This window comes from Mucor mucedo (genome assembly GCF_025094135.1).
Source record: "Mucor mucedo strain NRRL 3635 chromosome Unknown EV154scaffold_218, whole genome shotgun sequence".
NCBI classification, from domain to species: domain Eukaryota; kingdom Fungi; phylum Mucoromycota; class Mucoromycetes; order Mucorales; family Mucoraceae; genus Mucor; species Mucor mucedo.
The window spans coordinates 24440-40258 of record NW_026252502.1 but is presented as its reverse complement, the minus strand read 5'-3'; the positions used below and the strand labels follow the sequence as shown (position 1 = coordinate 40258).

The 15819-nt window shown below is 36.0% G+C and overlaps 8 protein-coding genes across 8 annotated transcripts; 4 read left to right on the top strand and 4 right to left on the bottom strand.

Annotated features, from left to right (window-relative positions):
• Nucleotides 1-572: 572 nt before the first annotated feature.
• Nucleotides 573-2875, bottom strand: EV154DRAFT_530891 (Septin-domain-containing protein). Its single transcript, XM_051603788.1, has 8 exons — nucleotides 2761-2875; nucleotides 2671-2699; nucleotides 2495-2606; nucleotides 2223-2433; nucleotides 1636-2139; nucleotides 1455-1571; nucleotides 1269-1401; nucleotides 573-1187 (listed from the first exon to the last, which is right to left on the bottom strand). Exons 1-8 carry the CDS (start codon nucleotides 2768-2770, stop codon nucleotides 1047-1049), a joined length of 1257 nt encoding a protein of 418 aa, XP_051450903.1. The 5' UTR covers nucleotides 2771-2875; the 3' UTR covers nucleotides 573-1046.
• Nucleotides 2876-3208: 333 nt separating this feature from the next.
• Nucleotides 3209-3729, top strand: EV154DRAFT_530890 (uncharacterized protein). Its single transcript, XM_051603787.1, has 2 exons — nucleotides 3209-3468; nucleotides 3535-3729. The coding sequence occupies exons 1-2, from the start codon at nucleotides 3258-3260 to the stop codon at nucleotides 3594-3596; spliced, it is 273 nt and encodes a 90-aa protein (XP_051450902.1). The 5' UTR covers nucleotides 3209-3257; the 3' UTR covers nucleotides 3597-3729.
• Nucleotides 3730-5187, bottom strand: EV154DRAFT_530886 (DNA glycosylase). Its single transcript, XM_051603786.1, has 6 exons — nucleotides 5038-5187; nucleotides 4912-4955; nucleotides 4597-4844; nucleotides 4206-4502; nucleotides 3949-4125; nucleotides 3730-3878 (listed from the first exon to the last, which is right to left on the bottom strand). The coding sequence occupies exons 1-6, from the start codon at nucleotides 5154-5156 to the stop codon at nucleotides 3780-3782; spliced, it is 984 nt and encodes a 327-aa protein (XP_051450901.1). The 5' UTR covers nucleotides 5157-5187; the 3' UTR covers nucleotides 3730-3779.
• A 959-nt stretch (nucleotides 5188-6146) lies between these two features.
• On the top strand, nucleotides 6147-7371 carry EV154DRAFT_129542 (uncharacterized protein). The gene is made up of 2 exons (XM_051594007.1): nucleotides 6147-6211; nucleotides 6314-7371. Exon 2 carries the CDS (start codon nucleotides 6588-6590, stop codon nucleotides 7278-7280), a length of 693 nt encoding a protein of 230 aa, XP_051450900.1. The 5' UTR covers nucleotides 6147-6211; nucleotides 6314-6587; the 3' UTR covers nucleotides 7281-7371.
• A 1208-nt stretch (nucleotides 7372-8579) lies between these two features.
• Nucleotides 8580-9161, bottom strand: EV154DRAFT_432016 (uncharacterized protein; the record flags this gene model as incomplete). The annotated part of the gene is made up of 2 exons (XM_051596650.1): nucleotides 8580-9009; nucleotides 9070-9161. Coding segments are annotated over 2 exons (522 nt in total), but the record flags the coding sequence as incomplete, so codon positions are not given.
• A 225-nt stretch (nucleotides 9162-9386) lies between these two features.
• On the bottom strand, nucleotides 9387-9557 carry EV154DRAFT_432012 (uncharacterized protein; the record flags this gene model as incomplete). The annotated part of the gene is made up of 1 exon (XM_051596648.1): nucleotides 9387-9557. A coding segment is annotated over one exon (171 nt), but the record flags the coding sequence as incomplete, so codon positions are not given.
• Nucleotides 9558-11469: 1912 nt separating this feature from the next.
• Nucleotides 11470-13535, top strand: EV154DRAFT_530874 (uncharacterized protein). The gene has a single exon (XM_051603785.1). The coding sequence runs from the start codon at nucleotides 11527-11529 to the stop codon at nucleotides 13480-13482; it is 1956 nt and encodes a 651-aa protein (XP_051450897.1). The 5' UTR covers nucleotides 11470-11526; the 3' UTR covers nucleotides 13483-13535.
• A 129-nt stretch (nucleotides 13536-13664) lies between these two features.
• EV154DRAFT_581810 (uncharacterized protein) lies at nucleotides 13665-15699 on the top strand (the record flags this gene model as incomplete). Its single annotated transcript, XM_051606653.1, has 1 exon — nucleotides 13665-15699. The coding sequence occupies exon 1, from the start codon at nucleotides 13795-13797 to the stop codon at nucleotides 15697-15699; it is 1905 nt and encodes a 634-aa protein (XP_051450896.1). The 5' UTR covers nucleotides 13665-13794.
• Between the last annotated feature and the right edge of the window lie 120 nt (nucleotides 15700-15819).

The following is a 15819-nucleotide window of genomic DNA, read 5'->3' as shown; positions in this document are numbered from 1 at the left end:
GCCAACTCTGTCTTCTTTAGTCCCTTCTAAAATGGGTTCGAGTAACATTTCCGGGAAATGATGTAACAGTAGTTTTGGCGTCACTCTCCAATCACGGTCAATAGAATCTAACCGTTTCAGCTTACAAAAAGGGATCCTCCATTCCTTTCGAATGAAGGCTGACTCCTCACAAGAAGCTTCCATTTTTGTACCCAAGTCGACACTATCCATAAACTGGTAATACTCTTTTTCATAAAAGTATGTTTAGTGAGGAGGAGCTTGGCAACAATAGTTAGGTGTACCTCTTTTTAAAAGATGGGGAAACGCTTCTTTAATGTCGTCTTGAATCTCTTTGCTGATGACTGACATGAATAATCGCTTTTGACAAATAGATTACATAAGCGAAAGAGAGAAAAAAAGATGCAGAAAAATTATTCGTCCATTCTTTTTGTGTGTGTGTGTGTGTAACATTTCTTTAAAAGGGCGGATAGAAAGTCCAATTTGGAAGTTACTACTTATTAGATGATTCGTCAAGATGAGGTCAATAAAAAAAAAAGCTATATATATATAAAGAGTTCAATTCTCTTTTTCTTTTTTTCTTTTTTTTTTCTTTATATATATATACATCCATCTTATTCCCCCTCTACCCATCATTTAAATGAATACCCGACAAGCCAAAGAAGTACAACGCCAATACGAAGAATTAGAACAACTTCAGAACAACCTCGATGATTTACAAGCGGACCGTGCGTCAATGGAGATTGTATTTACATCATTAAAGAATGCGTTTCTGATATACCCACAAGCTGAATGGGAAGAGATTGACAAGGAGATTTGTCGTGCCTATGATGATTTAATGGCTCAAGTACGTCAAATGGATCGTTCATTAAAACGCTTGGACCGCAATATGAAATTAACCGAACAAGTCACTTTAACAAACAACAATTAAAAATTTATCTCACACACACACACACACACACACACACACACACACACACACACACAAATAACATCATTTTTGTATACCACACCAAAAAAAAAAAAAAAAAAATAGACATTTATCATTATTACTTGTTGAATGAAAATCCCTTCTTCTTGGACTTTTCAGGTGTCATGGGTCTACCAGATTCCAAACGACGTTTTCTTTCTTCCAAATCGGATCTTTGTTTATCAAGAGCATCCTTCATCTCCTTGTGACGAGCGTACAACTGCATTGATTTAGACAATTAATATTTCATTTACATACATAAAACACACATATATACAAATAAAAAAACTCATTTTGTTACCTCTGCTTCAGATTGCTTCAATTTAGCTTCCTTTTCAGTTACCTTGGCTTGGAAGACAGCTCTCATTTCAGACTCCATCTTTGTTAATTTTTGTTCGTGTGCAATACGTTCATCCTCCATTTTTTGTGTAGGACTAGTATATTATTTTCAGCACATGATTTTCTTTTTTTACATTTAAATGCTTACTTGACTTCCTTAAAGACAGAAGAATCTTGTTGAATACCCATAGCTGTCAATTTCTCTGTACGATAATTCTCATAAAGGACATCATTGGTGTATTCCTTCAACTCCTCCATATGCGTCCTAAAAATATCAATAAAGATAAGTAAGGACATAGTTGAGGGTGACACAGATACACTGAACATACCGGATTAACATTTGTCGGAGTTTAACAAAATCACAATGGTCTTCGTTATCCACCTCAATCAGACCCCAAGGGTACATTCTACCACGAATACGACGACCCCCCTCAATTTCAAATTCTTTATCAGAGCCCACAACCGCAAAGGGTATTTTGGACATGATTTCTGTGTTTTCAGCAATGGTTTCTTGATCATCGTATTCGTAAACAGGAGCCTGATAGATTTGAATTTGATGATAGTGAATATCTGCCAAGATACGCTCTTTAAAAAGTACCACTTCCTCATGGGTCATGGTATCTGCTTTAGCAATGATGGGGATGAGATTAACGCGCGTATGAAGTCTACGCATGAATTCAATATCAACAGGTTTCAAGGCATGACCTGTGGGTGCGATAAAGTAGAGACAGGCATGGATACGATTATCATTCATTCTTCGACGATTCACACGATTTTCTTGTTCAAGATAGGCATCACAACGAGATTCGATATCATCCAAGATGGGTTTCCAGCTATGAATGACGAGTAAGTAAAAAGGAGGGAGGGAGGAGGGGGGTAGCAACCCTTGAATCATTTTTTTTTTCTGTATAGATACCTCTCTTCGTTATTCACAAAGTCACCAAAACCAGGTGTATCAACAACAGTCAGCTTTAATTTAACCCCATTTTCTTCAATATCAGCCGTGATGGATTTAATCTCAACTGTTTGTGATGCATGCTTGGCAATATCTCTGTTTTCTTTGGGAGGATAAAGTTGGGTATTGAACAAGGTGTTTACCAAAGTAGACTTTCCTAGACCTGACTCACCTGAGATAATAATGATTAAATAAACAGATATGAATAAATAAAAAATGTTCATCTATTTTACCAACAACCATGCATGTGAATTGGAAACCGGTCTTTACGGACTTTCGATGAACTTGGTTGGGTAAATTGGCAAATCCTACATAGCCTTGGAGTTTTTTACGAATCACTGTGATCTAAAATAAAATAACTATTAAATTTCATCCAATCAATAAAAAACGTTGTGGTAAACTATTTTACTCCACTGGCTGATTGTGTAGTGAGTTGATCTACTCCGAATAAAAGATAATTAATATCCATGCTTTTTGTTAAATTAAATCATATGCTTGCCATTCAACATATTTTTAAAAAAAAATTGTTTAACAAAAAAGAGAGAAAGAGAAATGAGAAATAGTCTGTATGAAAGAAAGACTTTCTCTGCCCCTGTATATATAAAAAGAAAAAGAAGGGGGGAAAGACTATGCATATTATTTCTCCTACATTTTGTTGTTAATTTTTTTTTTTTTTTAAATAATTTTTGTTGTTGTAGTTGAAATAATCAATAGATTGCAAACATTACGAGTTTCGATCTAGTTTCTTTTTTTCTTTTTTTGGTGTCTGTGTGGTTACCATTGACAACTGTGTTACCATAACGTTTGTTTAATATTTATTTTAATTGCCAAAACCTGTTTCCATTGGTTGAATTGTCCTAATTTGGAAATAAAGTCTGCGTTGGATCAAAAAAAAAAAAATATATATATATATTTAAAAATGGGCAAAAACATCTTTTTTTCTTCTCTTTATTCTTTTACTCTATTTCTTTTACTCTTTTATTATTATATAACAACATGTTGCCTACACCCGTGAAAACAAACACTTCGATCTATGACAGTCTTCCTAACCTTGACTCCTGGTATGCAAAGAAGGGAGAGGAACCCCACCAAATTGTGCCTTGCCATAAACAAAGAACGGCCGTATCCTTTTCTACTGCTCCTCCTGCTGTCTATCGTTATCAAGAGAGGCCCACTCATCACAGAAGAACAAGCAGCTCAGAACATGGTAAGAAAGCTTTTTTTTTCTTTTTTTTCTATTTTCATACATTTTCTGATTTGCTCCGCCCTTTAGTCAAGGATCTCTTAAAACATTACACAAGCAAACTATCAAGACAACTCAGTCAGAGATCATAATATTTATTCCCTTAATCCTATCACTACTTAATTTTAATTGTATATATATACTACAACACCCTTTTTTCCCCTTGATGAGGAAATCTAATCAACTTAATAAAATTATTTTCTTACACCATTTATTATCATGCAAGTTGCATGTAACATGAAACATTTCTATGATGATTTTTATTCAGCCCAAATTTAAGGGGTTTTTAAAATCTCTCTTTTTTCTTCCAGTTTGACATCCTCTAACTTTCTCTTTTGTGGTGAAAAGCTCTTGAGATCCGCAGTGAATAAAACCTGTCATCAGGTTGGTGTTAATATTAAAAAAAAAAGTAAATGACTCAATATAAGAATATAAAAAGTTTACCGAGTGGGCCCAGCCGGCATATTTCCCAAATAAGGAACGGAAATGATCCCCAACCTGGATATAGAGTTGACTCGTGAGGGTCTTTCCACGTTTATTAAAGCCGTAGTCTCTTAGTGCAATTTGCCAAACATGTGTGTCCACGGGAATCGCCTCTGAATGATCCAACGACATCAGGCACTACTTTCATGTGTCAAAAAGAAAAAATGAATAAACCAGATAGCCAATCCCTTTTTATATATATATATATATATGCATACCACGCAGTCAGCGACTTTAGGACCAACACCTTGAAGTTGCATTAAACTGGCTTTTGCCTCAGGATACGTCACGGATCGCAAGGTATGTAACCATAATTCACCCAATGGGGCATGATCCGATTTGATCATTTTAGCTGTATTTGCAATATATTTTGCCCTGTAACCAAACCCTAATTCCCTCAACGTTGATTCCGTATGATCATGCGACACGAACTGATCCAAGGTTGGAAAATCGTAAAATTCTGTTTCATCTAGCGTGCCTACTTTCTTACCGAACCTTTTACACAGTTTGTCAATCTATGTCATACCAACCAACAAAAAAAAAAATGCATCGTGTATAAATTAGTATGCATGTGTGTTTATGCCCCGCTTTTTTAAAAAAAAAACGAACCATTTGTGATATGCGGGTGATATTGTTGTTACTGGAACAAATAAACGAAATCAAATTTTCCCAGGGATCTTGTCGCAGTATACGAATACCGGCAAAATGAATGGACTTTTTCGAGAAATTACTGTCTATCTTGGACCAATCTTTATAACACTTTTCCAATGACACCTTGTCAAGTTGAAAATAATCTCGAATCTCCAAAATCGCTTTTTCATCCAGGTCCTTATCGTATCCATACAATATCGTTGCAGCTGTTTAATTTAAAAAAAAAATGTGAGCCTTGTGTGTGTGTGTCATCTACAGGTATATATAGTTTACGAGTCTCTTTTAGTACAACTAGTCTTCCATGTAAGACAGAGGCCCTATCCTTTTTATGTTAAAAGTCCCACTTACACAAAAGTTTTTATGGATAAAGCCACTTCTTTTTTTTTTTTTTTTTTTTACCAGTGTCCATTGACTTGTTTCCAACGAAAGGACTGTCCGCAACGCAAAGTGTCTAATCTTAGTTCTTTGGGCGAAATTACCAGATCCTTCCAAAATAGCTTTGCTGTCTGTAACTTCATGGGAGATGTCAAAATGAATATATAAAAAAAATTGAAATCGGGATAGAGCTATATTTAGCTTGTGCCAAGCCAAGTAATATCGCAGCCAATCAATGTGGCTGACCAATGAGAAATGGCGTCACAGGGCCCATGAATCCCCACATAAAAAAAAAAAAAAACTAGCAGTTCATGCAAGTACAGTGCTTCCACCATCAATTGGTCACTTTACTGAAAAAATGGGTCGTTTTTCCGAAAAAAAAAAAAGATGACAACTGCGCTTTTTATGACTTGAATTCGTCGAGTATTTAGTGTCATTGGATGACGTGAAAGAATTTTTAGATTAAATTACCACCGGGAGTCATGTACAAGTTGTTAATGGAAGGCTTCTGAAGAAGTTGTTGATGACCATCATTATGAATAGCTACTTTAGAGGGAAGCACTAGGACTCCGGGGGGTCAGCGGTCAAACCAGTCTTCCATGTGTACACAGCGACTTGTCTATTCCTTGTATTTCTTAAAGAATGGAAAGTAGATAGCATCGTCATGATGGTCTCTATGTGAATACCCCTAGTGGTAACTAAGGTCACAATGACTGTAGGTCTACTTGTCTGCATTTTTTCTCGCAGTATACTAACTTTAAAGGACCGGCGGTGGATACTTAGGGAAAATGCATATGTAATTCTGTCCATCTGGTCCACCGTAGTCTATCATCCAATAGTAGAATTGTTCTAATAAAAAGGTCTGAGATACAAAGTTATATGATTTGTCCTTCTTTAACAAGAGGCATTTGAATGTACAGGAAGTTATTTACAGTCAAAGTGCACGTAAGGATTCCTATAAGACTCGGAAATGTAATGACTACAAAAAAACAAATATTGGAGGAGCTATTATTCAATAGTTAGTCCTTTAAGTTCGTGACACAGCTGATCTAAACCTTAGGTTGAAATATTTGGGGATAGCCTAAACGATACGTTACGTGCGTGTATTGTTATCAGTTCGCATAGAATGTAAAATCATGATAAATAGATTGGAACTACAGGCACAATTTATCAAGTAATTTATAATCTTTTTAATGATGTAAGAATTACTGATTTTTTTTTAAAAAATAAGAGTGTGGTCAAACATTCGTCTTCTCTCCATTTATGTTAAACTGATATTGCTCTCATGTGCTATAAAAAGCAACACAGATTTCAAGGCCTACAACAAAATTGTTAAAAAGAAAAGATAACTCTTCCCGGGACCAACGCTGATGTCTCCAAGTTCATTTGCGTTACCGCAGAAATCGTAATTCAACCAAGAAACTGGTTCTATAAACAAACCCCCTATTTGGCGAATAGCTGGAAGAAAAAGGGCCTCGTAGGGATTTTACTGAAGACAATCCTTCACAACTTATCGAAAAAAAAATACACATGACCAAGAGGCAAAAAATCTCATGGAAGCGTTACGCTAGGAGATGAGAATACGTCTTTCAAGAAAAATACTTGTATGTCTAGAGGCTAAAACTGATGTTGATACGCTTAAAAATGAATGCTTAAGTAGTTCCCGCGTCGAAAGAGGACTTGTTACAGAAGCGGAAAAAAAAAAGGCTAACTTACAAGCAACGACAATTGAAATTTTTTTGAAACTCCAGAAGAAGCCAAACTTTCTCTACTGGACAGAATTTGTGGCCGATAACTTTGATAGTATATTGGCCGATACCAAGCATACATTCAAGGGAAAATTAAAAGAAACAAAAGTTGTTGAATCTCCTGTCATTCCTATTGTTAATGTACCTGATGTATCTTCAGTCACGGATGATGTACCTTTATTACCAAAGAAGGATGAGAATCATACTCGAGTCTGTACCGTTTCTTTCAACTCAATAAAGCGCAAAGATATTGAGACTGATATCCAGCAGCATATAGTTGATATTCTCAAACAAACAATGGAGGAAGTATCGGACTACACTACAAACTATGGAATACAACTTTTTAAACTTTTTCTGTTGATGAATGATCACACTTTTGCCATCTCCAACAATACGGATATTTCACTGGTCAAATCAGAAGGCGCTGAATTATCATCTATATTACCTCCTAAATTCAAACCTGAAATTACTAATAAATCGAGTTGCACCGCCATTATCAAGAAATTGTCTGGACTCTGATTTTTTCAACAAGGAATACCGAAACTTGTTTAATATGAGTCATTTACAATTGATAAATTCAACTTATTTTGGTCAAAGGGGGTACTCTAACATCTACATTGAACAGAAAACCAATACATAAGGTCTTTGTCAATATTTTGGGTCGCCATGAAGAAAATGCGTCTCACTTGGATGTGTATGTAATGCTAATTGCTCTATCAAGCTTCTCTACAAATTTTATGAATATGTGGAGCAGCAAAAACCTTTTCAATAAGCTATTTACAAACCTCTTAAAAACTTTACTTACTGTACATCTGGCTCCACAAAGAGACGCAAAACTCAAAAAATACAAAAAGGACAAGCAAAAACAGAAGGATAAAAACAAGTCCAAGGTGTATTCAAAAACCATCCCTTTACATAATGTCAGCGTTATTCATAAAAACAGAAATTCAAAAAGAGCCTTATTTTAAAATAAACTGGGATAGTTCTAGAGAAAATATTAAGCGCCTTATTGGATTATGATGTGATAATCTGGTGATAGTAAATAATCAACATGTCTTTGAATTTAGCCCTTCCATATTGAGTATATAAATATTAGTCAGAGGGATCAACAGTTATAACATCAAATGACAAGAGTAATATTTGTGCTCAGGATCTATTAATATTCTATAGTCCAGGCCCATTCGATTGTATTGATTTTTGCAGAATAAATATTTACTAGCCACAGGGTTGTGCCCTGTGTACAGACTTCAACGGTAGGATGCGAACAAGCGGAGTAATGTGTGATTCATGATTAACTTTTATATTTATTATCCATCCTTAATGTGATGTGACAATTAGCTTTATTATTATATCTATAATATCTTTAACAATGGTGGACATTGGAAACCAAAAATTCATAGCCGTTACACTTCTGTTTGTATTACGAATGAACACAATACGTCGCAAACATGCTTATTTTGCTTTTCGAAACAAGTCATCCGAACCGAATAGTCGAAGAAAACGGAAAGACTATAATAAAGCCAGTAAATGGAACCAGTATGTGTTACAATCCGGAGTGCATATCTGTTCGCAATGGACATTCTTACAAAGGAAGAGATTCGATGTCATCCCTGGCCATAGGTCTTACTGGTCTAGCAAATTTGCTTTTTAAAACAACTTTTCCGGCATTTAATCCGAACATCAGTCAATACAATACTGATTTTAACCATTCTGCTCGAGCTTTCCTCAATCGAAACGTTAGTGGGCATGCTATCGATGATAGCCATACTTTTTATATAAAGGGTTAAAATAAATGATACAGAAAGAAGTAGAGTTGGTTCAGCTGTGTCTTACCTCTATTGTTGATAGCCCATTGATCAGATTTTCAATACCTCCAGACCGGATTCCGTACAAAGAGACAGGGAAGGGAAACGCACAAACTTCCTCGAGGGCGTAAGATTTTTTGCCTTTTAATCTCATTGTACACAAATGTGCATCGAGCCCCATGATTTGTACAACTGGAAGTCTTACTTTTGTTACAATGCTTTCTTTTAAATATGTAGCCGATGTTATAAATTCATTCAAATGGCATTTAGTGGCCATAACTGACTTCAGGCGGTCGGAATACAATTTAGCAGTTGCTGCCTTTTTCGCAACTTCCCCAGTGCCACCATCAAAAATGGCAGCGTCTTCCTTCCAAACCAAGAGTCTCAGATCAAGTTTGAATCTTAAATTCATCTTTTTACAAGCACTGCTCATCGTGTCGCCCCTATAAATCAATGGTTAATGGAAAGTACGTGTTTTGGTAGGCAGAATTTTCAGATATTACCAGTGCAGTAAGATTGAAGGGCTATTTCCAAAGTAAGTCTTGAAAACATACCCCCAGAATTTAACTTGTAAATCAAACTCTGAATACAAACTTCAGTACTCTTTAGAAAAGACACTTTGCTTTTCCACATGCATCTGCAGTCTAAATATAAAAAGAATTAATAAAGTGCTTCATATTTACAGCTTTCATAATTACATAAACTTGTAGATACGGAGTACTAACTCCTCTTTCTCCGTCCTAGCAGTGACTGACAGGCACGCCTCCAAAGCGGCTTTCAACCCTTTTCATTTTTGACCTAACCGATTTTATCATTCCAGTTAATATAACATCCTGAGCTTGTATAAGATTTTTTGTTGACTTACTGCTTTTAATTTTGCTACTACAGCAACGATGTTATTATCATCTAGATGATGTAACTTATTTCTTTTAATTCCTTTATTTCTTTTTGCAGTCATGGAACAACCATCAATGTCATTTTCCATTAAACTACGTGTAAACAATATCAGAGGCCAAGGAGAAACACAATTTAAACTACAACAGTCTTACATTCTATAATATTTCTCTTTTTTCGTTTCTTTTCTATAACAAAAGTGCTTTCCTCACTGGTGACCTAAAGAGTAATTTTAGAGACGATCAAACGAGAATTTTTTTAGGGTTATCATTATTACGTGTACTTCACTTCGTAATTGTCTCAAACGTTGTTTATCTACTGCGGCTTGGAGGAGGATTTTTTCATCAGACACCTCTGTAAGGGCTGATGTGATTTCATTGTTTCTTCTTTTTTTAGGAGGCATGTTTTGAATGACTATGGGGTAATAAAGAAGTTATTAATTTATTTTATTCAAACGACTAAACGCACTTACAGCCTCTTTATTCTATTAGAGCTCTTATTGCAATTGGTTTGTGGATTGGTGCATTATCCATCACAAGATAATAGCCTTGTAATCCATTTCTATCTAAACAGTCCATCATGCTGTTAAGATAGCTCATGAAATGAGATAATCTTGTACCCACTCTACCATTCACGACAGCTACTTTGCTATTGACCTTTCTCTTTTTGCTCCCCGTTGTTGAGGTCGCCCTCCTATAGCAAAGACTAGCCGCAGCCACAATATCACAATATATATATCTTTTTCAATTTAGCTTCTTTTCAAATAAACAAGAGCCACTAATAAACAAACCTTTTTACGTGATCGGTTGCTTTCATACGATAAAAGAGGTATGTTAAGGGAAAAGAAAAGGAGAAGAATAAAGTGTGTGAACCAGCTTTGTTTATAGATAAACAAGCTTATGTCAGGATGACTTCATTTGTCTATTTTATCATCTATAAACAAGCTTATGTCAGGATGACTTCATTTGTCTATTTTATCATCCATGATGTTTGAGCCTTTACTTAAAATAAAAACACTTGCAAAAACCTCCCAAGTAAGTCAGAGCTTAGTAATTGTCTATCTGCGTTCCAGTAGTAGCTTGTAATAATAGTGAAGCATATTTTATGGAAAATAGAAAACGATCATCCTATGAAGTTTAGATGATATGGCATGTCAATCGACGTGTAGTGTATTAAGGGAGCCACAATAAGTATATTTGATAATTAAGATGAAAGATGTTTATTATAAATTGAGTGATTCAGTTAATTATATGTGTGCTGGTTGTGTAACCATATCTGATACGACAGTAGATCATCATGTGATTCTAAAAAATATGTTTGAAAAAAATACGTTTGAAAAAAATACGTTTGAGAAAAATACGGAGTTCTAGACAGTTCCCCAAAATAGTGATTGAAGTGCTGCGAGAGGTCTTTAGTTTCTGGGTCATGTATTTTCGATAAATCTTCAATACTTATTACATCGGGCAGTGTTCAAAAGGCCGTACTATTCCCAAACAGCTTTACATCAGGGGAGTCTGTTGGTGTGTCAAAGTCGCTAGGCAGTAAAACGTTTTTTTGCTCGCAGCCGTGTGGTCTTTATCGCTTCAATTTGCTTACGTTCTGACTTGGGTAAGTAGGCCTTAGTTTTAGGAACTTCTTACAAAACTAGCACGATAGCCCTTTAGGTGGAAAAAGGTTCAATTTCAGGAACGAGTCCAAAAGACAGGTGAGATGGTCGTTGCCGTTTGATGCCTGTAGTCTTAGGTTGGGATATAATTTTTGGCTTTAATATTTCATGACACGTAAGAATGCTTAGTACCCCCACCTTTCCGTCGTCTGACCTGTTTAACCAACTCTATGCTGGGAACTGAGTGAAGCACTTTTTTACATCTTTTAATAAACTTTTTCTTTTTCTTACTTCTAATTATTGGTCTTTCTTCTACTTGTTGAGTGGCATAGTCTGTTTATGTATTTTTTACATCGATGTCACCTTTCCCTCGCTAAAAGACAACAGAACCCCTTTTAGATACAAAAAAAAAAAAAAAAAAAAAAAAACCAGTCTTAATTATGAACTCCGGGTAAGCGTAATGGTTGTCAAAAATTATGTTCTTGAATCTTTAAATTATACTTCTTTAAACATGACAAATTGGAATGAGCTTCCACTGGAGGTATTGATCAAAATCTTTACGTTTGTAATAGACCCATTTTGGGGAGGTAACAAAAAGGCAATAGATTACCTGCTTATTTCGAAACATTGGTCATTAGCTAGCCGAACCACTGTCTACCAAAATGTGAATTTAAATATGAAACGTTTCGACGCATTTATTGAATGCATGCTCAAGCCCAACAATGGTCCATTTGTCAAAACTATAAATTGGAAGGGCACATTAGATACAGATAGACTAGAAGCCAACCTGGATCGACTCATAGCAGCATGTCCAAACGTTACCAGTCTGGGAATAGGATTATGGAGAGATCCAAACGAGTCGATTTTTGCCAAGCTGTTATTAGTGCATTGTATGACTAAAAACGGATTAAAACTAAAGGAGATTCCTAGCCACTCTGGAGAAACTGAAAATGCTGTTCGAACATATGGATATCTAGCATATGCCTTAAAAAAAACATTGGAACATATTAAGGTGTATGATTGGCCTAAGGTTGAGGGTGAATATGTCATGAATGAGACAGCAAATGCTTTAGTTGAATTCGAAAACCTCAAAAGCATTAGCTTCCATTTTAAAGATCATGACAATATTTGCCAAGTTGGTTCAAAAATACGAAATTGCCCGACAATTAAACATGTAACGATCTATCCAAGCTCACTGACCTGTAATATGCAAGCGATAACTACCATGCCTATCGACCCTTACAGCGTACAGCCTTTTCCCAACATCGATGGGTTATATATATACAATGCAAAGATAGCTATTGATAGTAGATTATTGGGACATGTTATGTACTCATACCCCAAAGCACGGTATTTAATCATAGCTGAACAGACACCTGAACCTATATGTGAGATGACTATACCTGCTACTGCTATACTTTATCTACAACAGCGAGGTCTACAGGTCTCTGTCGATCTTTGGATTCAGTTCTTTAACTACCTTAATATACTGGAGGCGTGTAGTGTATCCACCATGTTTATTAAGGATTATTTGGATGTCTTTGCTCATTTTCCCACTTTCTGTGATAGTCTGGAAATCATATTTGGTCGTGACCAAATGTTGAGAATCGAGCCCTACATCAGCGTTTACAACAATTCCGATGATATACAATTCCTTAAAGACAGACACATAGATTACAGCACCTCACGCCGTACTTTATTTTATCTTCCTCCCACCGTGAATGGAGCCAGTGTAGATTTCAAAGCGATTGTTGGATTATTTGAATCAACATTGAAGGCCTTACATATTGAAATGGATCCTGCTATTGGAAATAGGCTTCAAAAAAGGATGCTATGTTATGCTTTGGAACATTGTCCAGAATTAAATACATTGTGGATCACAGAAGGTGTGTTTTCTTCTTTCGATTCCAACACTTTTATGAAAAACGAATCTCTGGAGTGTATACGGTTCTTAAATTGTATATTTCAAAATGACTTTCTCTTTGAACTTTCGGGTCGATTGTCGAACAAAATCGAATATCTGGTTTTTAATGGCTGTACTTTGGGTGGAGAATCCCATGAATCGTTTGTGATGATCGATATGCCTTACCTATCGCTTGGATGTCTGACTTGGAAAGACGTTTCTGACTATAGGAATGAGAATGTATTGTTCATCAAGATCACCAAAGATCAGGGTATTTGTTCCTACTATAAAATATCTCATGAATACAAGATGACTATATCTTCGGCTGTTCAATTTAATGAATCCAAAGACAATGATGAAGTCTTCACCATGCACATCCGTTGCTTCGATATTGAGAGCTTACTGGTGCAAAAGTTGCAGGCTGACTTTATTTTTTACTTGACAAATCCTATCAAGGTGGGTTCTGCAGACGTGTTTATGGACGCTCACGGCGAGGTATTCAACATGTTGTAATTTATGATTATCTTTTTAGTAATAAATATATTTATATATATATATAAACCAAACCTGTCTTGTAATGAGAATGGGTTTTGTTAGTTGGTTGTGATTGTGATACGTAACACACTCATAATCTAAAGACGAGTGTAACATAGGTGCTGTACCTATGCAACTTTTAAAATTAACGCTGCCTTTACCAACTGATAAATCACTAAAGTCTTTTACATACAAAAAACCAGTCTTTATTATGAACTCCGGATAGACCTCGTATAATAGTACCTGTCAAAATATTATGATCTTGGATCTTAAAAATATACTTCTTTAATCATGCCAAATTGGAATGAGCTTCCACTGGAGGTGTTGATCAAAATTTTTGACATTACAGTAGACTCATATTCAATGAAGGCGGAAAGGTTGGAAGAATATCTACTTATTTCGAGACGTTGGTCAATTGCGAGCCAAAGCGCTGTCTACAAAAACGTGAGGTTAAGAATGGACCATTTCGACGCATTTGTTGAAAGCATGATTAGTTCCAACAATGGTCGTTTTGTCAAGACTTTCACGTGGATGGATACACCCGATTACGATATACTAGAAGCCAACTTGGATCGACTCCTAGAAGCATGTCCAAATGTTACCGATTTAGGAATAGGAAAAAGGGAAATTGTAAACGGGTCGATTTTTACCAAGCTGTTGTTAGTGCATTGTGCGAGTAGAAACGGATTAGCTCTAAAGAAGATCCCGGGTCTTTGTGATAGAACTGACAATGGTGTACGAGCATACAGAAAACTGGCTTATGAATTAAGAAAAACGTTGCAATATCTTCAGGTGTATGATTGGCCTATGGTTATAGGTGAAGGTGCTATGGATGAGACAGCAAATACTTTAGCTGAATATGGAAACCTCCACACCATTAATTTCAATTTCAAAGATCATGACAATATCTGCCAAGTCGGCGCAATGATCCAAAATTGCCCAAAAATTCGACATTTACGGATCAGTCCAGACGAAGTGACCTCAAATATGCAAGCGGGAACTACCATGCCGATCGAACCTTCCACCATACACCCTCTTCCCAACATCCATAAGTTATGTATAGTTAATGCAAATGTAGCTATTGGTAGGAGATTTTTGGAATATGTTATGCGCGCATTCCCCAAATTACGCGATTTAATTGTAGCTATAAGTCATCCATGGCCTGAATGTGAGATGATTATACCTGTTGATGCTATACCTTATTTACAACAAAGAGGTCAACAGGTCTCTGTGGAGCTTTGGATTAAGTTCTTCAATTACCTGAATTTACCAATGAGGTGCAGTGTATCCAGCATGTTTATCAAGGATTATTTGGATGTCTTTGCTCATTTTCCTACTTTCTGTGACAGCCTGGAAATCATATATGGTCTTGATCAAGGGGTGCCAATTGAACCTTACATCAGCGTTTTCAACTATTCCGATGGACCACAAATTCTTAAAGAAAGCAACGCAGAATACTACCACTCGCGCCGTACTGTATTCTATCTTGCTCCCAACGTGGATAGAGCCAATGTAGATTTTAAAGCGATTGTCAAAATTTTTGAAATGGACTTAAGGGCATTGCATATTCAAATGGATGATACTTTTGGGTATATGCTCCAAAAAGAGATGCTATGTTATGCTTTGGAAAACTGTCCAGAATTGAATACATTGTGGATAACGAGGGGACACTTTGATGATGTTGACTCTGACCCTTTTATGCCATACAATTATTTAGATTGTTTACGCTTTAAAGATTGCATATTTCGAAATGACTTTCTCTGCAAACTTTCTAGTCGATTGTCTTATACAATAGACATTCTGGTTTTTAATGACTGCTTCTTGATGGAAGAATGGCCTTCATCGTTTGTGACGATTGATATGCCTTACACATCGTTTGGCTGTCTGGTTTGGAAAGACTCTGTTACGGAGAACCATGGGGAAATAGTGTTCCTCAAGATCACCAAAAACAAGGGTATATGTTCATATTATAAAGTGTCTCCTGAACACGATATGACTGTATCTTCGTCTGTGGATTTTGATGAAGCCAAAGAAAATGATACGGTCTTCAACATGCACATCCGATGCTTCGATATTAAGGAAATAATGATGAGCACGCTCAGTAGTGATTTTGTACTTCATTTTACAGATCCAGTCAAGTTCGGTTGTACAGACATTTATTTACACGAACACGGCGAGATATATAACGCGCTATAACTTATGATTGCCCTTTGGTAATAAAACTAGAATTCAAAACATAAACTAAACCTGTCTGGTATTGAATATGTCTTTTGTGAGTTGGTTTTGATAGTGATACGTAACAAAGTCATAATTTTA